At 36.7% G+C, this 23,303-nt stretch overlaps 1 protein-coding gene across 2 annotated transcripts in view; it reads right to left on the bottom strand.

Annotated features, from left to right (window-relative positions):
• The window catches only part of CTNNA2 (catenin alpha 2), a 452,176-nt gene that overhangs the window by 30,186 nt on the left and 398,687 nt on the right, over nt 1-23,303 (bottom strand). For both annotated transcript variants that reach the window (XM_061466251.1, XM_061466261.1), the window contains 4 exons: nt 13,665-13,816; nt 6,529-6,642; nt 2,896-3,077; nt 111-216 (listed from right to left, as the gene is read on the bottom strand). In XM_061466251.1, coding sequence (XP_061322235.1) covers nt 111-216; nt 2,896-3,077; nt 6,529-6,642; nt 13,665-13,816 — 554 coding nt within the window. The remainder of the gene's footprint in view (nt 1-110; nt 217-2,895; nt 3,078-6,528; nt 6,643-13,664; nt 13,817-23,303) is intronic.

The following is a 23,303-nucleotide window of genomic DNA, read 5'->3' as shown; positions in this document are numbered from 1 at the left end:
AACCAGGCAGTGACTTTCAACAGGTAATATTTTGCCAAGATAACCTTTTCCTGCAAAAGGCAACTCATTGATAGAGGTCACATTATATATCTACTCATTTTTGTTATTACCTGATCAGCTACAGCCCGTGCCAATTTGTCCATCCTTGATCCTGCCTCTGCAATCTTCTTGGCTGCATTAATGACATCTGATGTATTCTTCAGGGGGCCTTTACCTCTGTGAAATGCAATACAATTATGCACAATCTAAATAAATCATGAAAGGCAACAGTTTTAGTGACCCTGTTTAGTGTTTGATTTTAAAATAGTAACATAAATGGCTCCTTAATTTATTACAATTTCACCTTTTAACTACTTTACAGAATAGCTTGATTAAGAAATTGGTCTGATATATTTCCTCCCTCCTACAAAATGCCTCACTAGCAATTTAATCTGATGGCACCTTCAAGCACATGAGCCATACTTAATAGTAGATGCATTTTTAAGTGCTCATTAAGCCAAAATTCTTTCTGGAATACACAACTATTTCAAAATCATCTTATTCCCAAGCCAGTGCTAAATGTTAAGCCTGTCATGTCTACAGCAAGTATGGCACATTTTAGAAAAACTTTTTAGTCGATTTTTTGTCAGAAAAAGAAGATATGTGAAGCATAATCCTTATGTTACACTTAAACCATTTATAATTAGCTTTACGATTGATCTTTCACTATGCTTTAATGATGATGTACAAAACTCCGATTTTAGTCGTTAAAGTTACCAACACGTATCTGGACACATAGTACAAAGTCACTGCAGACAGAAATTTGTTTCAGACTCAAAACTTTAATCCTGTTTGTAATAATATATTTGCTACTGCTCCTGAGAATGGCTTAGTTGGAAGTGAATTGATTTTCCTTATTATTCTTTTCTTATACTATATGGAGAAAGGTGGCTTAAGACACCTTAAACAGCTACTGAAATACAACAAGTATCCCACTTCTGTTGAACTGTAGGAAAAATCCTTCATAGTGACCTCAGATGCTTCTACATTCATCACACCAGCAGATCTTACCGTCACAAACACTTTGCATTTGTAAAATTATTCTATTTTAACAGTGCTGAGGTTACAGTCAACCAAAAAAGGTGTGAAAGGCTTTGTTCTGTTTCAATGAGATATATTAAACAAGCTTTTATTGAATCTGATGTAGACAGAGGTGCTCTTTGATTTATTTTTCTTTAATTTACTTCAAATGTGACAGTAGTTTTCACTCATTTTCCTATTAGTTCTGTTCTTTTGATGGTACAAAATGTAATTACAAAACTTTCAATTTGATGTTCAATGTATCAGAGATTATCCAAAATTGCAAAAAATTGTTCATACTCTGGGCTGCTGCTTTAGAATGTTATATTTTCCTTCCATGAAACGATGGCTCTGTTTGGATGGTTTTTCACTCTGGTTTTGGGCAGAAGGATCAGCGACCCAAAGAAAATACAACTATGCAAGTAATTAAGATTCATCTAAAATATCACCATTTAGAAGAGGTTGTACACTGTCATTTGCTATATAGGAGTGGTGAGTCTACTGCAAAAAAAGTAGTTGTAAAAGCACAAACTGAGGGAAAAACAAATAGGCCGAGAGATTAATTACTTAGAAAAAAGTATCGTAACAATCTATTAATGTAAGCAAACTTTCTAGATGCTTATTAAATTTAAAATGGATAAAAATGTTTGCTGTTGCCTATCACCAATTAACTAACTATAGAAGTGCAAATAGTAGAGCTATTTGCAAATTAATGGTATTTAAACACCCCCCCATCCATCCATCCATCCATCCATCCACCTACCTACCTACCTACCTACCTACCTACCTACCTACCTACCTACCTACCTACCTATCTATCTATCTATCTATCTATCTATCTATCTATCTATCTATCTATCTATCTATCTACCTATCTATCTATCTATCTATTCATCCATCAGGTATGTGCAAACACTGTATTGTCAATGCAGAGACTGTCTCCCTCTGAAATGGGTTGAAGGTTCCTCCAGACACAGGGCATGCGATGAGCTGGAGATTAAGAAATCTCTTTGAGCACCCAAATGGGATGAATAAATGGACGTTTTATTTTAATTCTGAAGGAAAACATGAAGATTTTTGTCCAGTTTTGTCTAATCACATTTTGATAAGTACCATTTAAACTTTTGAGCTCACCTTAAAAATAATCACTGAAAAAATGTTAATTTATTATGGTGATCTGCAATTCAAAGAATCTTGTGAAATGTTCTCCCTGGTGAGACAGACAATATGACTATATATAAACAGAATTCTTTTGTTTAAATGAGATCACTAATTAATGGCCTTTTGATGCTTTGCAATTAGGGAAGAACAAGACATCAATAGAAAGAAGAAATGAAAGCAAAAAAAAAATTCGTTGCTGTCAGGCTCCAATAAGGTATTAGATCAAAACAGTTTCATTTCATTTGGGATTTTTTTTTTTTTTTAAGGAGTTCAGCATTCAAAATTATATAAATAGTTTTGCCATTATTTTTGATTGACACAAATTGTATTGAAATGTTGAAAGTTCAGAGAAGCACATGCATTTATATGGGTACTAAACGAAATGTCAGTTGAGCGTCTGTAAGGTTACAGACTATCTTTGCTGCCGAAATTCAAAATGATTTGCAAACAAAACAGGTATGCAAATAAGAGAAAAAATTTATGTGATTAATCCCTTTTGGAGAAGTACCCAGACCAGTTATGTGTAGAGAACTGTAGAGCCTACCCTGTTATGTATGATGAGTGTTACCTGGCTTTGCATCCCCCAAAACACATCTTAATAGCAATAAATTGCAACAGAAAGGAAAGGTGTGCGATGTCTGAAGAAGTTCTCAGCACAAGATGTTTTGTCCTTACCTAGTAAAGTCTGTCATTTCCATCATAATCATGCACATCTGCTTTGCCAGCACAATGATGTCATTACCACTGTCATCCCACTTGGCCACCTCAGCATCCAGTTTGCTCTTTTCTTGGTGGAATATCTCCACCTGCTCGGCAATCTTAGCTTTCTCCTCCTGGGGAAGCTGAGCCATGATAGCCTGGAGAAAAAGTGGAAGAAGATGGAGATGATAAAATGAAAGTTAGAAAATGTACATTTCCAGTGGACTAAACGGCATTCTAGTTTCTCTCAGTTGAAGATGTCAAGGAAAATCCAATGGAAACTTGATTTATGTTAGGACAGGCAAAACCAAATTCACAGGATGCTTATAGCTCTTTTTGTACCTTAAAGAATTAAAAAGCTATATATGTGATGCCATGATATACAGATTATTCACCAACCAATACAGGAAGATTAAAGAAAATTCCTATTCAATTTATCTTTTAGGAAAAACAAAATGAACAACATCTATGGGAAAGGCAGACTAAATTGTCAGTGCTGGGTTCCCCAGTCTCGTTCTCTGTCAGAAAGAGGTTTTCTGTATAACCCAACACTAAAATAATCTATGACATGTAAAATAATGCATTTGAAGTGGATTGTAATGAATGTACCTTTCAATAATGTTTAATGGTCTATTTGTCTCTTGGAGGATATGCAAAAAGGCACTACACAGGTTGATCCTAATCTGCCTTGACATTATCAACAAAGCAGAAAGCTCCCCAACCCCCACAAAACGACAAAAGAAAACCCTACAAAATTATAATAATTACTTTTGAAGATCAAATGGACACTTCCAATAATCATTTCCAAGTTGAGCTCCTATTTGGCTTTAGGGGTTCTGAAGCCCACATTATGCATTTAATGGGGTGTGACACATGCTTAAGTGTCATTACATTTTTTCTTGTTTATGTCACTTTCAATCAGCTGAAGTCTTTTTCTACATATTCTTAAAATGCTCTTGGCTTTTAAAAATTCATAATTGACCTTTTCCAAACCCGGAATGAAGAAAGGGCTATAAACAGGAGATCAGAAAATGAGAAATTTGCAAGTTAATCAAATTAAAATTCAACATGAGTTTTAATTAGGCCTTATCAATGTAACTCAGCAGTTTTAAATGTTAGCGTGTTAGTCTTTTCACAGGAAAAATGCCATGTAAGTCTAATAAATAAATACAGAAAATACACATAAAAAATAGAACACGAGAATTAACTGAAATTTAAGAGAATGTGATAGGAGTAGTAAAATTGGGAAAGCAAATCCGTATGCCTTACATGTGGTTTCTTTCTGTGGGAAACTTTACCTGCACTTCTTTTAAACTAATACACAGTGTTTTAACATTTCTATTCCAGCTACAGATGTGTTTTCAAAGAAGCTACATCCTGCAGCAAATGCAGTTCATATATTCAAGTTTTATTTCTATTTAGTCTTTCTACTGAAGTACGAATAGCCTTATGGAGTAAGCATATTAAAAAAATCCATTACATTCCACAAATAAAAATCTTTTTTTTACTTTCTTTTAATACAGAAAAGGTTCAAACAAGATGCTGTTTTGCTTAGCAGACTCATTTCAATGAGTCACTCAAGACTGGAATGGGCAGCTTCTGCTTACCAGGTTTTCATTTTAGGTTTTCATTGTTTGCTGCTTCTTGTGACATATTGCATTCTACATTCTTCAGGAATGGGACTGTCTTTATAATATATTCTGTTTATACAGTGTGTAGCTGATCAAAGCAGAAGGTTTTAAGTGCAGCAGTGATAATAACCACAATAAATGCAATAGAATTTAAGACTCCTAAGTCCCTAGGTGAACTAGATTCTTAGTAAAAATATTACTGCAGTCCTTACTTGGTTTTCAGATCAAGAAAGGATGTTATGCTACCCAATCCTAGATGAAATGAAACAAAAACAATAAAAAATACTGTGAAATAACTATATTGTATCTCAATTCTTTGGTACCTGGGACTTACTTTATTAGTCAATTCCTTAAATATATAAAACTGGACTTTTTGCTCTCTAAAATATAAAGTTCCCCAAATATAGTCAACTACATCCCGGACACAGTTCTGTCACTGTTCTCAGGGTGAGAGATGCAGGTATCATTCTGCGATTCCCCTGACTGCGTGGTTTTCAGTGCCAGTTCACTCAGATCTCCGAGATTGGACCTACAATCCACCTGCTCTTCATAGAATCATAGAATAGTTAGGGTTGGAAAGGACTTTAAGATCATCTAGTTCCAACCCCCCTGCCTGCCACTAAACCATGTCACCCAAGGCTCTGTCCAACCTGTGTAGTGATATATACGATATGCCCTTCATATGCAAAGACAAATTTGTTTTGTCCTGGGGATGAAGTGATAGAAACCCAGTTTTTCTGACTCACAGAATGGTTTATTTACCATGTATATCAAATATTGAGGGAAATTAAGACAAAAAGAAACCTCTGCCAATTATACTGTAGCTAAGACTCACATTACTCTGATACCTGTAAGTAAGCTTCCTTTAGATTTGCATCACTCTACTGTTTCTTTTCAGGGTGTAAAATATTTGTGTTAAGCCCTAACATGTTGTGGGTCTTTCACAGTAGATAAAACATTCTCTTTCCTGGCCCTCTTAATTGACCATTCAAAGCATCATTGCCTTTTGGTGTTCAGATTCTCAGCACTACAAATCATCTTCCAGAAGTCACCGTTCCAGTTACCAGCTTTTGCTACAGTGTTTGAGTGTGTGTGTGTAGGATGGTTCTCATTTAGTGTACTACTTTTAACACTTATCCAAAGAAACTGCAGACCTGTGCAAAACATCCATGAAAATCACTCCCAGTTGCCTACTGGTTCCATAATGGAAAATCTTAAGGCTTTTCTTTAAACTCTCTTTCCAGTCAAATATATTTTCATGATGTTTTTTACCCCCCAAATTCTATTCTGATGTGGGCTTTGTTTGGGTTTTTTTTCTTTACTAAAAGCCTATTTAGTAAAAGCCAAGCATTCATCAGAGGGTGGCATAATCCTGAGCGTTAACAAACTTCACTTCTCTAGCACCTGTGATCCCTGAAGCACTCATCAGCTTAATTTCCAATCCCCATGCAGAAGCTGAGGTCGCAAATCACAGTGACTGGAGTTTATCATGATGTAATTACCCTGGTAAAATTACATTGACTCAGTAACAAATGTCTTCAATTACAATTAAATTACAGGGACTACTCGGTAGCTTAAACAGATCTTCCTGACAGGTTTGCACACTGGGAAACATGACTAATGTAAGATTTCTCTGGATACAGCACATGGTGCCCTGATAGGAGGTTTTTTTTTTTGTTTTAATTTGCTGACTACTCCCATGGTTTCAGCACATTCCAAACCTGCAAGGCCTTCTCTTACTGCACTAGCTGGAGCAAACAGCTGATACAAGGCATCACATAAACCTGAGGAAGATCATTCAATAAAGTTAGTGCTTTTCAAATAGGTGAGACATGAAAAACCTTTAAACAGGTCGGCTTAGACCTGTCCTTTTTTAAGTGATCCTGAAGATTTGAAATCATTGCATTGCTTTCCGAGGCATAGCTTTTTATTTGCAGCTATTCAGACACTTAATTCAGTGCGTGTGTTCTATACTCACCCTTGCACTCTGGCCAGCAATAAGCTGGTCATCTTCAGTCTGAACACTTGTTCTGCTGCGAACATCATAATCTTCCTGTTCAAAGTCTGAATCATCCTCTAGCTCCTCAGGGGTCTAGAGGGAGGGAAACAGTGAGAGAAAGCACAAGAGAGGAGATGACAAACATAGAAAAGGATACAGACAAAGTCCTATGTACAGTAAGCTCTTATTTCATTGACTACCTGCCCAGGAAATGCTGTTTCTCTTTCCTCTTAAATTAACTTGTCTGCCCCAGCAGTCAAGAACTGAAATTGAATTGTCTTAAAAATTAAGTTGTTTCAATTCTAGTTTTCTTTACAAATGACATTTATCATTACCTTGCTGCAACTTCCCTTAACTCTGTTAACATGATGAATGCAGTTCCAGGAACAAATATCCTTTGGAAACACTAACAACCGGAATGCAGTATTTAAAAATAATGTTATTGCATATATAAATGGACACTCCTACTATTACTGGAATCTCCATGTAATCTTCAAAAGAGAAAGCAAGTACCTAGGAAAAAAATAATTAACATCCTGGAACAAAGCAAATAAGTTAGTTCCCCTTGAGAGAAAATATAAATTATGAAACAAATGTAAAGTTTATAATTTGCTTTATCGTGTAGGTTCACGTGGTTCTTTTCAGATACAAAACTTTGGAATTTGCCTTATCCCCTAAACTGAAGCAACATTTTCTCGATTGCTGCAGATGATTTGAGGGGCAGATTGATCAGATCTACTTACATGTATGCTGGCTTCAGGTTGTTTATAATGTTGGAGGAAGGAAGAAAAAAGGTAATTGTTGGATCCATTTATTTATTTTTTTACCTTCTAGCAAAAAAAAATCAGGAGCAAAAAAATAATTCCATATATATATACACAGAGAGACAGCCTACCTTAAATCACTATTTAGTATTATATTTAATATAGATAGTGCGAAACCAGAAATAGTCTTTAGAAGGAAGTTTACTTTCCATTTTGCGCTTGAATAGCATCTAGTACAACAATCTAGCCACAAGTAACTTTTATAGGTACAATTCAGGATAGTAGTAATAGGAAAGAGAATGGCAACAGCTGTGAAGAGAAATCCTCACCTTAGTGGATACCCATCTGCCTCAGTGTTAACCTAGGGGGCCGACCATTGCAGAAGAAATCATCCATGCTGGCATTTCATGCGTGGAGGCAATGTCAAGTTTGCTAGCACAGGTGCTAATCATTGCCAGTTGTCATTACAGCTCTGTCTTGAAGATGCTCAGTCACTAGGAACCGGTCCAAACTCTCTAACATAATGCAAAGAAGTCTTTTGGCTATATTTATATTACAGTCCAGTTTCCAATATGAAGTGCACATCACTGTAAATGGAAATCGACTGCTTTGCTAGCTACCTGCCAAAGTGCACATGATGGGGAGAGTAAAACACAGCCATCTTCATTTGGTTTAAAGAGTATGAATTTGATGCTGAGCACTGGAGGAAGAAATAACCAAGTATGACAGTATGGTAATGAAAGTGAGGCTGCATCTCGGAAGAGATACATGTACAAATAGTTTGTATAACGGGATAGACAGGAGATGAAGTTTAGGTGAAAAAATTAATTTATGTTTTCTCTACTGCCACAGGAAAAAAAAAAGAAAAAAAAAATATTGGCACCCATCATTCTAATGTCCAATGGTCTTGATTTCCAATCACCTTTAATCAATTTATTCTCTCTGCTCAGCTGCCTGAGCTCAGCATGTGACTTTAAAATATGCCATAAGCAAACCAGCCACTAAGAGAATCATACAACTCCCTGAGAAAAGAAAACATTTCCTGTCATAGGGCTCAGCTTTTCATCTGCCCAGGCTTTATTGTGAAGAACAGGAACAGGGTGGCGAGTTTCAGCCCTTTCTTCCAGCTGCTTTTTCCCCATCCTTCAAGTCCATTCAACTAGCTGGTCATTGTAAAACCAGAACCTTCCCCCCTACCATGTATACTCTTCTTAGTTTCTTTTTATTTCTTTAAAATAAGACTGTAAAAGATAATGTGCAGCCCTTTTCCAGGCTTTCATAGGCAAGATTTGGAGTAAAGGCATATTTCTTAGAGTATTACATCTCAACACTGTAACTGGTAAGGACGTGAGGATGCCTCTAGAAAAGCTAAAATACTCTGAAAATTCAATGTTTCAGGGATTTATTCTTAAAGAAAGATTCAGGAAAAAAGCATTGCTGTTGCTGCCTGACATTCATAACCTCAAAATTTGCGCGATCTTTAAAAGACTGAAACTTAATGGGCATAGATGTTGAATTTGGAGAAAATGTAGCACAAACCAAAATGACAAGTTAAAGGAACTGTTAATAATGTACTACAAGCACAAGAAATCTCTGTGTTCCCCCTTTGTACATGTGAGATCTAATTCAAAACCAACTTTCAGATTCATTCTCTTGAGGTTTTCAAGTGCAGTGAACTTAACACCCTCATTTTCTTCCAAAAATAGCTACAGTTTTCATTAAGATGCAGGACAGTAGTTATCTCGATGCTTCCATTTCAAACCTCTTGCACACATTTCACTCTTGCACCACTCATTTTATCTGATCTCTTACAGATGCAGCCCATATTTAATAGGGTCTCCTATTTGTTTAGACACCAAGGTATAAAAAAGGACCATGGTATTTAAAACCTAGTTTCCAAGACAACGATGCCTGGAACTTAATTTATATGAGTTGGAAGACCAAAGGACTGAATCTTGCAAACACCTAAATCTATGGTCATACAGACAGGAAATGCAGATTTGAGATTGAAGATGGCTTCCAAACAAAACTCTGACAACCACCAGTGGCTGGAGGAGCTACAATAATTTTCAAAACTAATAGTTTTTACAAACCCGTTGAGTTAGTAGAAAAATGGACCATTTTCATAATTTAATCTGTAGCGCAGGCTCTAAAGGACTATTTTTTTTCTAATACAGTATCTCTAGTACACATAGAGCACATTCTTCGATTCATTCACCTAATTCAGATGAATTCTCCCAGTAAAGAAGAACCTTGCACAATCTCAGATAAATCACCCAGTAAAAATAGACTTTCTCTTGAAAGATGCATACTTTAATATGAATTTGGTGACTTTCAGACTTCAGTCATTGAAATATTTTAATTTTTCTGCTTAAAATATCTTTCTGGCTGCTGAAGATCTTGCTGTGGACAAAATATCTCCCATTGATATAATTTTGAAATTGCAGTATAAAAACATGAATTATGGATGCACAAGTCATAAAATGGCATATATATGTGGATTATAAATACTATTTTCTTAATAGTTTACCAATTCAGATATATTTGATGATGATAGAAACTCCACTATGCTATAGTGCTGTATGCACTTAAAAATTCTAAGAATTTCAACATTATAAACACCAGGTCAAGATAACATTGTCATGAAAAAAAAACCTGAAAAGGCATTTCCCCATTTTTTACCATAACACCATCCTCTAATTCTAAATGTTAAGGAGAAAAAAAAACCTTTATAATGCACTTTTCTATTCAACTCCATGCTATTCTCTATTTCTGTTTTTGTACAAAGGCAGTTGAAGCCTGAGTGACTCAGGTGCTGTGAGCAGCATCTGAGTGGCAAAGTCAGAGAACCTCCCTCACAGCAGGTCTTCAGTTGTTTAATGACTGACATGAAAATCTAACACTTTAAATTCAACCCGAGAAGCAACAAGCAGTCAATGCAGACAATGAACCTTGAAACACCCTTTGGAGATAAGGCATTTGTTAAAAAAGATGATGGGATTTTATACCAAGTGTAGTTTCCAGAGAATCTGAGATGTAGCAGCACTTTGGTTGTCACCACAGTGGCTACCCCATGGGTGATCATGGCTAAGCCTACATTAATTGAAGACCAACATAGATGCAAAAAGTTGGGGCTGAGGAATCCACATTTGCACTATTCTCATTTCATTTCATTCCCTTTGCTTTATTCTTCTCCCATGGACTAAAAGTCCCTTAATGATATAAGTGGAGCATTTAAGATGCTCCTAGACCACTTCTTCCAGGATCAAAGAATCAAGCTTATATGCTCTAACGTGAACTAAAACAAGGCAAGAAGGAACAACTGGAAATTGCCTTCAAAAGTACACCCTTGATCCCACCAAATGGAACACTAAGGCTAATGTAGATTCAACTAATGGCAAAAACACCAATAGCAAAGGCTGCATGTGAAAAAGAGACTGGCCTTAGAGATACATAAGAATGAGAAAAGGTGCCACTGTGATTCTTCCTAACTGTAGAGGGGCTTTCTGCCTAATAACTGAATACCATAAGTAGCTAAGAAAAAAAACAAAGTGTAATTTGATCCCTATGCAGTAATAGAAAAGATGTTGGAACTAAGTTATTATTTTCTATCTTATTTTTAGGTTTTATAATTATACTCCTAAATTTACTTATACTTCCTAACTTCTGCAAGAGATTTTTTCTTCTGTATAGATCATAATAATAGTCCTCAATGTAAAAATGAGTCTCCTTTCTCCTCCAAAGGGACAATAAAATATCCCCTTTTCAAGGGAAAAGAGAAGCACAGAGATTATCCCCCTCTCATTCAGCTTACTAAAAGTAATAATACCAACAAAATTTAATTTAAAAAGTGCTTTTAGTTCCTCTATGGAATAAGGGAATCATCTCAGATAAATTCAATGTTTCATGGCACTCACATGAAAAATTACTGCCTGAAAATAATTGTTTGTGCCAGATGCTCTAAAAAGTTTGGAAGCAAGGTTTTAGTTTTCCCCCCTTTTTTTTTAATAATTCAGCAAAAGTTTTTACAATCTGAATTAAAGGGGTGCATGAGATTTGATAGATTATTAGAAAGAAGCCTAAACTCACTCCTTTATAGTTTAACACCTTCACCCTTTAATCATACATTACGTTTCCATGAGAGATGTTCAGATGGGAATGCTAAGAAGTGTCTCAAAATGAAATTAATTTTGTTTTCTACACAAAATAAGGTTCTGATTCAGCAAACTTTGGTCTGTGTAAGTTTATATATGTGGATTTTCCCAGTTAGCTCACAAGGATAATGAGTCCCTTTATGTGCTTTGGTTCTCTGCCTGGGTAAGGAGTACTACATTTAGCTCCATAAATGGATTAATTGTCAGAATGCAAAACTACATCTTCCTATTCTGGGTAAACAGAATTCATTAACTCATATCACACAAGGAGCGGGATACAATGTAGTGATACAATGGCAAAAATAAGCTGGGATGTTTCTAAGGAGCCTGCGAAGCCTGCATGCTGATCAGCTTTCCAGGCCAGTGGTGAGCATAACAGCCAAGATAGCAGTGAAACAGGTGAATGCGCCTCCAGGATTTAAAATGGTGCTTTGTGGTTATCAGGAACATCCCACCCAGTATGGACACTCTGATGGCAAACTCTCCGGAACAACTCTGATGTACAGGGAGGTGCTAGAAGGCAGAACTGTGTAGGAGATGGGAAAGCATGCATCTATAGCAGATCCCGTCTGATAACTGTCTCAAGAAGCAATTTCAAATGACTCATGAGAGACTATAAAAGACTAAAATGTACTTAGAAGTGGTTCTTGTACTAAAAAAAGTTTGGAAACTGCTGTAAGGAGTAAGGAAATGGATAACCAAAGGAAAAATGGGTTTCCTTTACCATGCAGATCTTCTGTTTCCATCTCAGACCAGAATTGTTCCAAATACCCCAATGCTGCACACACAGGAAACAGGAGTTGTTTACTTCCACCATCAGTCATGTCTGATGTCTCAGGCAGTTCAGGCTACTTGAGATTAGCGCTGGGTATGGGAATGGAATTTACGTTTCACAGGTACAAGATTAAGCCTGTCAAAAGCTTGTTCTGTAAAGGTTAATATATAGTGGCAGATGGCTAAAATGGAGCTATTTTGGAGTGCTCCAGCTGCCTGAATTACTACATCAGGGCCATAATATACTCACAAACACAAGTGTATGTTACCTGTTTGCTCAAAGGGATGAGTTGTTTTCGCACTGTTATTTGCGTTTTAAGTTTTCTCTGAAATTTTCACCATAGGTTCATTTGCTTGTGGCTTTCACTGGGGCAGATTCAGGCTAACTTGTGTTTCAAATAAGAGTTCCAATTATGTGGTTAGAATAACATAATGGTTTGGGTAGGAAGGGAGATTAAAGCTCATCCAGTTCCAATCCCCTGCCACGGGCAGGGACCCCTTCCACTAGAGCAGCTTGCTCCAAGCCCCTGTGTCCAACCTGGCCTTGAACACTGCCAGGGATGGGGCAGCCACAGCTTCTCTGGGTACCCTGTGCCAGCGCCTCAGCACCCTCATAGGGAAGAGCTTCTGCCTAAGAGCTCGTCTCAGTCTCCCCTCTGGCAGGTTAAAGCCATTCACCTTGTCCTATCACTTGTGCCTTTGTAGAAAGTCCCTCTCCAGCTTTCATGACCTAGAGGCATCACACATGTTCAAACTGTTTTTTTTTATTTTCTTGTTGTTTAGTTTTGATTTTTTCTTCTTTATTCTTTGACTGCAGACTACACTGCAAAACAAGACACAGCTACTCTCACCATAATGATGTTTTTCTGTGAGATTTTTTTATTAACTTATTTGTATGGTTTTTTTAGAAGATGCCTAAGCAAAATGAAACAACTGGTTAGTCGACACTGAAAAGACACATTTGTTACCTCAGTAAACATTCTAAACCATCCCTGCAGAGGCTCACTGGAGCAGCAAGACAATTTATTTATTAATCTAGATTTTAACCACACTTACCTCACACCCCAGGTAGCAGACATACATTAGGAGAAAAAACCCCAAAGCAACAAAAATCTACACAAATGTGAAGATCTGAGCAAAATATTGCTATTACTATGGAAACAGTAATGAAGTTTGCATCTATTGGCAGCTGTGATCAAATCTTCTCCTAGGTAATTAAGAAATTAATTGTGGTTCATCTCCGCATTTCTTTCCTTACAAATTCCTTTCTGCTGCACATAGTTTTGTTTCATGCTTGTTTCAATATCAAGCCTGTCTGGCTTATTATGAAAAGATGTTGATTCCAAGAAGCTTTCATATTCCTCTCATCCAATTAGATACTTTCTTGTAAGTCCCAACTTTCTTTCCCCGGTGCTTTACATACCCTTATCATCAGAACAGCTTTCCTGATGTCACGAACTCCATCATAAACCAAGCGGGAGGCATCTATGAACTCATTCTCTTCAAATGGCTGTGGGACATTCGCACTCAAGGCTTCAATGGCAACCTCAACTTGTTCAGCAAAACGTGGCATAACTAGATTAACCAAAATGAAAGGCAGGAAGATTAGACACCTTCTTTTGGAGGATTTTTCCCCTGTCCTTGGGCATAAATACTTTCCAGTAGCCATGGTGCTAACTGTTGTTACAATTACAAGAGCTAGGAAGGCCCATGGCATGCATTTGTACCAACTCTACACATGCAGAGCTTTGGCATAGTTTCTTACAGCATGAAAATAGCAATCTTTATATTCTCTCCTCCAATTGCACAACAAAGAATTTAAAACTTCCTTTAAAAGTGTGATTTACGAAGACTGCAAGATATCTGAGCTATCAGTAAAGCACATTTAAAACATTTACAGCTAGGAATCTTGTTTATTATGTCTGTGTATACACATATATGTTGTTCACATACACAGATGAAAGAACAGATCTGTATCACTGATGCAGATAATGCTCGGTAAGTGCTAGGGTTATATTGGAGAAAACATGGGAAAGTGACAGCAACAACATATATAAAAAAGTAAACATTAACAAAACATTGGTAGGCAGAGGGGAAACACTTTAATTAGAAAAGAAGTTTGAGAGAGCTGCAAGTTTCGGAAAGAGTATTAAATGCATATATCAAATTATCTTAATTAAGGGAACACTTGAAAGTGTAGTAGAAGACTAATATGATTGCATAAGGAAGTCTTTAGCCTGAAAATAGAAAAACAATCATTAAAAATACAATGAACACAAGTAAACATAGAGAATAAAAGAAAATTATTTAGGGTCATGGGGATAAAACAAGTAAAGCTAGAAATGCAAAAATGACAATAAAAAAGGAGGCAATATTTAGGATCCTTAAATTTCTGTTTAGAATGTCCTAACTAGCAGAGGTGATCAAATATTTAATATAATTAACAGTAAGTGCAACAGATCTGAATTAGGAAAGGGCAGTTTGGAGAACATCTACCTAAACCTGAAGAAATGTATCTATTAAATATGTTTTCGAGTTAACAGAGCATACTAAAATTTACTCTGCGGTTCTTAAGAACATCTTGGAGAACTGAAGAAAAACAATAATGGTGGAAGTTGCAGGGATTTAGAAGAAGAAAAAGCACATACCTATTTATATGAAGGTATAGGGAATAAAAAAGGAAGAATTATAGCATATTCAACCTAATTTCAGTACCCAGAAAGAAAATGAAACACGATGTAAAGCAATTAATGTGTAATTATCTTCTAAATAATAACCAGATGTCAGACAAGTGCAAATTTGTCAAAATAGGCTGTGTCAAGCTCTTGCAATATTTTCTTTGACAGAGCAGCTAACTAGTGCGTCGGGAGAAGCAGTAGATATAATACAGCTTAACTTCGTAAGATTTTTGACGTGGCCACACATGACATTCTTAAAAGTGAAACAAGGGAAATGTAAATTAAATTACTCTAAGGTGGACATGGAAGCTATGACAAAAAGCATCTCAAGGAACAATTACCTGTGGTGCATTGTCAAACAAGAAAGATATGTCAAGTGGGTTCTTGTAATATGTCTAATGATGTGATGTTATTGTAAAAAATGGCAAAGGTCTATCTAGAATTATTGCAATATATATATAAAAAAAAAAAAAAGACTTGAGGGAATATACTGTGAAGCTGCACAGTGAGGCCCTAGTTGGAGCACTATTTGCAGTTTTTAAGTACCTGAGATTTTTGTAGCATGTTACAAGAAACGTGAAAATTAAAAAAGCTGTGTTTTGCGGTTGTATCCAGAGATACATTTCTATGTTTCAATTGCATAATTTAGTCCAAAAAATATAATATACTACTATCTAGCAGCTATATCTGAATCATGTTAAAATACTTGAAGGAAATTCCACAAAGTCCTCATGAAAATTATTCACAGCCTGATAGAAATCACTGCTCATTTTCTCCCCCCAAAAGATGATAAAGATGCCTATTTTAGCTGAATATTGCATTTCATTTCTCTGCTTCCAATATATACTGAAAAATATATAAATAATGTATGTATAAATTATACATCTAAATCAGAGAATCACTGAATGGTTTGGGTTGGAAGGGACCTTAAAGCTCATCCAGTTCCAACCCCCTGCCACAGAGAAGGACACCTTCCGCTAGACCAGGTTGCTCCATGACCTGTCCAACCTGACCTTGAACACTTCCAGGAATGGGACACACCACACAGCTTGGTGCTGGTGGCAAACTTGCTAAGGGTGTGCCCAATCCTCGTACTATGACACTGAAAATGCCAACAGTCATGGCTTCATTGGTTCACTCAATAAGTAGTGCTAGTAAATTTATAAGCATCAGGCCAAGGGGAGATGGAAAGTTACAGTATATTAATTTTGGTGAACATGAGGCACATGAGGCACTCATCCTCAACCACATGCATTACCACAGTGTCTGCCCATTGGGTGTGAAAGCTTCTTTCAATAATTTTGACCTTGCAGACCTGGCTATAATTTAGTCCTTAATTTACATTATTACAGTGGAACATTATTTGCTGTTTCGAAATGGAAATTGCTATTAAACTATATTATGAATTGATTGTGTGCCAATTGCATTTTTACATTACTGGGAAATATTTTTGATTAGAGAAGCAAGAAGAAACATCTTAAACTAATAAGATGTTATTACTTATAGCTTCTGTAAGCGTATGTTGCCATTTAATGCAGTAAAGATTTTGGAAATTGAGTTAAGAACTCTATTATTCTCCAGTTAAAGTTATTGGGCCACACTTGAGAAGCTCCATGACAGTGATGCATAGAGAAATACTTCAGTTGCACCCAAAAAACTTCCAGTCTTTCTTATCTGTCATTTACTGTACAAAGAAGGGTATTCTTACACCAGTAGCGAAAGAGCTACAGGTAAAATCAGGCAAAGGCATAAAACCTGTATCTGGAGTTGAAACTTGCAAATGCTGAAACTTGTAAATGCATCAGAGATTGATTAATTTATTATGTACAGAGATTGGCTACAAATTTCAGATTCAGAAGCAAATCAGCACTTTGGGTGAAAAAATTTAACATACGCTGGACTGAAAAATGTGATCCATTAACATCTCTCAGTCTAACTACATGAATTAATTAGGCACCTGCATAAATGTTGACAGAATCAGGTCTCAAGTTAATAGAAACACTTCTAAGTTACTTTGTCATCCTAACAAATAAAGATTCTAAGCCTTTCTGTAGATGAGTTTTCGAAGGCATTGAAAGTAAGATCACTGCCAACAAAATCTAGTTTGAATGACTGGAGAAAAACTGGAAAACAACAAAGTTAAAATGACTTCCGTTGCACCCATTGATTATTTTCAAAGATTATTTTTATTTTATCAGCCTAATAGAAAACCAGCACATCACCATGGGTGAACTCCTGCCTTGATATAACCTGTATTTCCTTGCTAACCACGTTGCTCCACTCAGCTTTTCACTAAAGCTTTTCTTGTTTTTCTCTCACCCCACCCATATCTCCTAAGTTTTAAAAAGATCAAGCAATTATCTATTTTCTAAATATATATTTTCTATTGACTCTTTTTCTCTAATGGCAATCAACTTGTAGTGGAATATACTTGAAAACAGAGCTGTGCACTTGGTTTAGTGATATGGGAGCAGCAAGATCACTGAGAAGGGAAAAGTTAGGCGACATAAAATTATTGAGATAAAAACATTACAAATGTCATTGTTCATATCATTAGAATGTAAAGTTTCATTAATATGCAAGATTAAATGAATGCCTAGCTAATTTAATGCACTTTTATGGCCTTATTATTTAGGAACTTGAATTCTTCAGAATCTTAAGTAGATGTGAATGTTCAGAAATGTAGAAAGGGATAATTAAGACACAAAAATCCAATGAAGGTTAAAGTCCCTCTAGGTGCACAGGTTTCTAATTCTTAGTGGTATCAGTGGGAGTTAGGAAAGTTGTCCTGGTTTCATCCTACTTTGTATATCTTTAAAGTTAGAAATCTATGTCTTCTTTAACCAAATGGAGAGCAATAGATGTTTCCATTAGACAGTTAACCACACCTACTTTAAGAAAGCAGTTCAAGTTCAGCTAAACCAAATTCTGACACTGCTCTGCCCTTTTTGGAGAGAGTGAGGACAGATGATTGGCTCAGACTGGATGTCTGCTTTAGACAAATAAATTTGGGCCTAAATGAATCCCATTCCTGCATCAAATCCTAGAACACTTTTGTCTCTAAATCAGAAGGGTGCCTAGGAGGGTACCAGCTGAGCAAGAAGTGGCCACTTTCCATTTAAATCTCATTGGAAATGAAGGGTTCCCAAAGGTCTCATCTTTGGGGCACTTTTCTAGCCAGAAGTCTATTGTTGAACAGCATCAGCAGAGCTACGTGTAAAGAGACAAGGACCTACTCAACTCTTTCTAGCATACAGGGGTTTGGATCTAAGGGAATCAACCTTCTCAAAGACCAGGGGTTGTTCTCTCAAGCCATATGGTCCTCAGATAAACCAGATGTTTGAGCTCCAGAGAAGCGACTGATCTCATACTCAGTCTACTCAGCTCTGCCCTCTGGCTATCTCTTTGTAGCTCTGCATTCATTTCAGCATTTGTAGTCGTCCTTCAGAAAGTTGAATTATCCTATGCCGTGTTCATAGAAACTAGACACAGAATTTTAGGTGTCAATCATGAGGTTGAAACAGCCCTTAAGTGGCTGTAAAAATCTGTTCTGATTTGGGTAATATTATTCAAGAATGACATGACAGTCTAAAGGTCTGAACCTCTACACTGCTGAAAGTTGAAAGAAGGATCCTTGAAAGCTACAAGCTATAGCTTAAAAATGTCACAGTTCTGGACGAAATTTATTCCCTTTTTTAAATTACCTTTTTGTATTAATCCATTAATTTACTTAACTGAGGAAAGAACACGGTCTACTGGGTAGTTTCAGTACATAAAATTAATTCCTAAGGGATATCTGACATGCTCTGCCAAAGACGGCATATTTTCTCAATGTAATTTGAAGGATGAAGAAGGAATCAAAAGTGACACCTTATTTAGCTTGAAGTGTTTGTCAAAGTTTGTTTCTAGAAGAACTGGAAATTTCTTATCAGAAGAATCTAAATATTTCAATAGATGTTTTTTAAGCCCTAGTCTCATATCATAATTTACAACATTTCAGCTGTGATTATTAGATTGTTAATTAAAAAGAAAATGCTTTATAAAACTCTACTGAACTATTACATAATATATCATAGAATCAGAGAACCATTAAGGTTGGAGATCTTAAAGATCATCGAGTCCAACCATTAACCCAGCACTGCCAAGTCCACCACTAAACCATGTCCCTAAATGTCACATCTACATGTCTTTTAAAGACCTCCAGGGATGGTGAATCCACCATTTTCCTGGGCAGTCTGTTCCAATGCTTGGCAACCCTTTCAGTAAAGAAGTTTGTCCTAATACCCAATTTCAAATGCCCATAATTATGTCTGCGCTTTATGTCACTGTATTGGGTTTTCAGAGCATTCACAATTCTGTGCCCAAAGAAGCAGCCACTGATTTCCGTTACAGCTAAATACTCATTAGTAAAAATGTGAATCCTCATCAGTTCTGCATATCAAACCCTACACGTCTCACATTTGTCACTCGGGAACGAGGGAAAACAAAATTAGGGCAAAATTTGCAGCATGCTGGTTTCACTGTTATGGCACAGAAAAGGATGAAACATCACTGTCCAATGCAGGCCATCTTTTATCTTCTTGCTATACTGATTCACTTTTCCCCCTATGAAATGGTTAAAGGATAGATGCAAAATAATGAATGTGCATACGCTATAGCATTTTGCAGTAAACACGGGACTTTCAGGAAGAATCAGCCTTCACTGCCAATATAACTGCATCTCTGATTTAGGCACGGACTGTAAACCCAGTGTTCTCAAGGTGCCTTGAATTTATGGCCAAGTCCTGATCCTTTGGCCCATATGTGTTAAATCAGTCTTCTGGCACTTCACAAAAGGCTTCTACTTTATCTGTGGGTATATGCAACTATGAAGCATAGACATGGCAATGCAGCACTTTCAGGAAATGTTGGATTTGCTCACATGCAGTACAGGTGAGCTGTACATTATAGAAGTTAATGACATGTCTGGAGTTATGTCACCAAGCACTGTGAGATATGGACAGAAATAAAAGAATAGAACCGAAACCTTCAAACTTTGTCCTCATTGAATTGTCATTTGCAGAAAGATAGAATGTCAGGGGAGAGCCAAGGTAAGCTGCATCTGCAGCGAGGTGCCTTATGGCCAGCATAGTAGGCAATCAAATTATGAAAGGGTATATCACAAAGCATACAAAGAAGGATAACAAATGATGGCTGCAGGGACATGTGTCTCACCAATTTCAGATGTCTCATTCTCCTGCCTACCTGTGCAAACACAGACTACATTCAGTGAGCACCACCAAAATATTATTGCTACTAAACAGAGCTCCCTTCAGGTTGATGTTTCAAATAAAAGGTAGATGTAGCTCTTCAGAATACCGCCTCAAGAAAACAGTTGCATGCTGTTGGACACAAAAAATGGCTTATATAACACAAGCAAAACACCCTTTCTGGCTTTGGTTATAAGTTTGTGCATATCTGGATGTAGGTGTGTGTAGGCAAGGAGATGCAAGGAATGCCAGTGTTTTTATTTTAAAAGATTTTTGTACAATTCACACTTGTATTTCACAAAACATTCTGCTGGAGCTAGCCAATATTCACTGCATTTTTCTGCCCGTATCTCATAGACTTGGTATACTTCTTTTTCTAACTCCACAACCACCCTCCTTACATTATAAAATGGCTCTTAAGAACACAAAATGTTTTTGAGACATTTTTGCCTCTATATCCCTACATTTCTTTAATTTTATCAATCTCATCTTGACTGTCTTCCATTTCTGGAAGATTTTTAGGTTGATCAAAGCTGAAACAACTATTTGAGCCATTCAGTGAACGTATTCCTGAATGTATAGGCTAACTTAAACAGTGATTGAGGGTTATAGTGCCTGGAAAAGGTATCTTTGCCCAGCTGCCCATAATGATGCCATATTTTTTCTAAGAGGATGAATTAGCTCAGATCCTTCCTGTCAATGTAGATAATACAGTTTAAATTGTTCCATTTACCTAGAGAAATGGAATAAAATTATCTTCTAGTGTTGCCTTTATGATAAGGAAACTCCCCTACTCCTGCTAGCCAAACCAGCATTCTCCTTTTGTCACATTTTGCTTCTGCGTATTCACCTCTTAATTAATACATTATGCACCAACCACAGCACTGACCCCTGAAGCATCATAGGATTTATCTTTCTGCCTGCTGAGAAATGGTCATTTATGCTTTGCTTGTGTCTTGCAACCAGCTCTTAATCCATCAAAGGCCTTAACAGTCATTCCATGGTTGCCCATTTTCCAAACATCCGTGTGTGCTGGACTTTGTGAAAAGCTTTTGAAAATCTGTATCAATTAAGTTATATTCTCCTTTAATACTATATTTTTAAACTGTAAAAGTAGAGAAAAAAAGAAATAGTATTGAAGCTTGTAGACACCGTGGTGATCTATTCAGCTCTTATGTGTCTCATGTAACTGTTTTATAATGTATTTTACATGGTTTCTCACTGCATTCTTCTGTATATTGAATATGGCCTCTCAGGTTAAAAATTCTTTGGCTCAAACCAAGCACTATTGGAACATAATTCTCTGGTCCTTTTGTAAAATACCCTAATAATGCTTTTTTTTTTTTTTTTTTGGTGGTGATACCTTGATCTTTGGATTTCAGTTTAGCAAAACTTTAAAGAAAATGCTACAGTGCATTGCAGAATAAAGGCCATAATTTCATCAAAATGCCAGGATAAACGATCTCATGTTCTCAGGATGATGGTACCCATAAGTTGTATTATAACTACCCAAAACTCCCATAAAACATGAATTTAACATAATTTATTTTTGAAATAGGCTCCATTTTGAAATCTTTAGCTCTCCCTCAGATACAATATGGGGTTTTCTTGGATTACAGTTATGCTTAAACTCATCTTCTTGCTTCTACATTTTGTTTCCCTTCATATAGCTGCTGAAAAATCCATCTTTGCCACACTTTAGTATTAGCTTTGATAACATCATCGAGCTGCTTTTTCCTAGTGATAAATATCTTTAAAGTTTGTCCTACTCATGCTGATAAAATTCTCAGAGGCTTATTGCTGAATTGCCAGTAGCGCTGATTTTCAGCTTTAGCCCATTTTGATAACACAAAATAAAGAAAATTGAGTCAAAACAGAAGTCACCTATTTAAAACCAGATAGTTACAAAGTTACTAGGGTAGTTTTAAAACATGCTAAAAGCTGAAAATCAAATTTCTGCTCTGAATTGGACAATTTCAGATTTCCAATGTTCTTCACAGGAGTGAGAAACCTGAGTACTACAGTACTTAGAATCATAGAATCACAGAATAGTTAGGGTTGGAAAGGACCTTAAGATCATCCAGTTCCAACCCCCCTGCCATGGGCAGGGACACCTCACACTAAACCATGGCACCCAAGGCTTTGTCCAACCTGGCCTTGAGCACCGCCAGGGACGGAGCATTCCCAGCTTCCCTGGGCAACCCATTCCAGTGACTCACCACCCTAACAGTAAAGAACTTCTTCCTTATATCCAATCTAAACTTCCCCTGTTTCAGTTTTAACCCGTTACCCCTTGTCCTGTCACTACAGTCCCTACTTGCTCTTCCAGGATGGTTTCCAGACATCCCAATGAAAACTGAAGAAAAAAAAACCCTGAAAAATTGGAAACTTTTCATAGCCCTTCCCAGGCAGTTCTGGTTCCATTTGTTCTGTTTTTTCTCCTTCATTTCCCATTCACTCCTTTCATTACAACTCTGCAAAGTCTACTTTAGTTTTCCTAATCTAAATTCAACCCTCTGACCTTTCAAGAATGTCACAGCTTTTTCTCCTTCCTGTGTCTCAGAAGTCTTCAAAAATAATATTCAGCCTCGTTGCCTGTTACTTGATTTCTTTCCACAGATGCTTCTTTTTACTCATTTAGAAATTCATGCTTCTTCCCTTCAGTTCTTACAGCTTCTGAAGCAATTGCTGAGTAAACTTTGATCTCCTCCTACTTAAAAGCAATGGGAGACCCAGCTGGCCTTAGCCATTGCAAGGACAGGGTGCTGAACAGTATGAGAGATCTCAATATTCAAACAGAAATTGTGCTCCCTTTTTAATCTGGCTCCGTTCCCTTGCCTTTTGCCTTTTCTCTTGTTTTTAACCTTTTCTTTCTCCTCTCTTTTCCTTTCCACCTTTCTCTCTTTCCTTTTTTTTTTTTTTTTCCACGGACCATCTGTAGCAGGATAATTTCACAGTTCTCTACAAATGCTGAACACCAATATAACATTTAACAGGAGCCATCAGTATGACACTGCCTCCCAATCCATGCAATCCATCCCTATCCTCATGAAGGTGGATGATGCCCAGGGCTGGGGCTGCCATTGGGCTTTGCTTTTCTGGAAACCAAGCTAAAGATACTAGTAAAACTTCACA

The sequence above is a fragment of the Pezoporus flaviventris genome, unplaced genomic scaffold, assembly GCF_033815535.1.
Source record: "Pezoporus flaviventris isolate CSIRO_AGI_PZ_B2104156 unplaced genomic scaffold, CSIRO_AGI_Pfla_v1 ptg000002l, whole genome shotgun sequence".
NCBI lineage: Eukaryota > Metazoa > Chordata > Aves > Psittaciformes > Psittacidae > Pezoporus > Pezoporus flaviventris.
The sequence above is the reverse complement of the archived record's forward strand: the minus strand, read 5'-3'. Positions and strand labels throughout refer to the sequence as shown.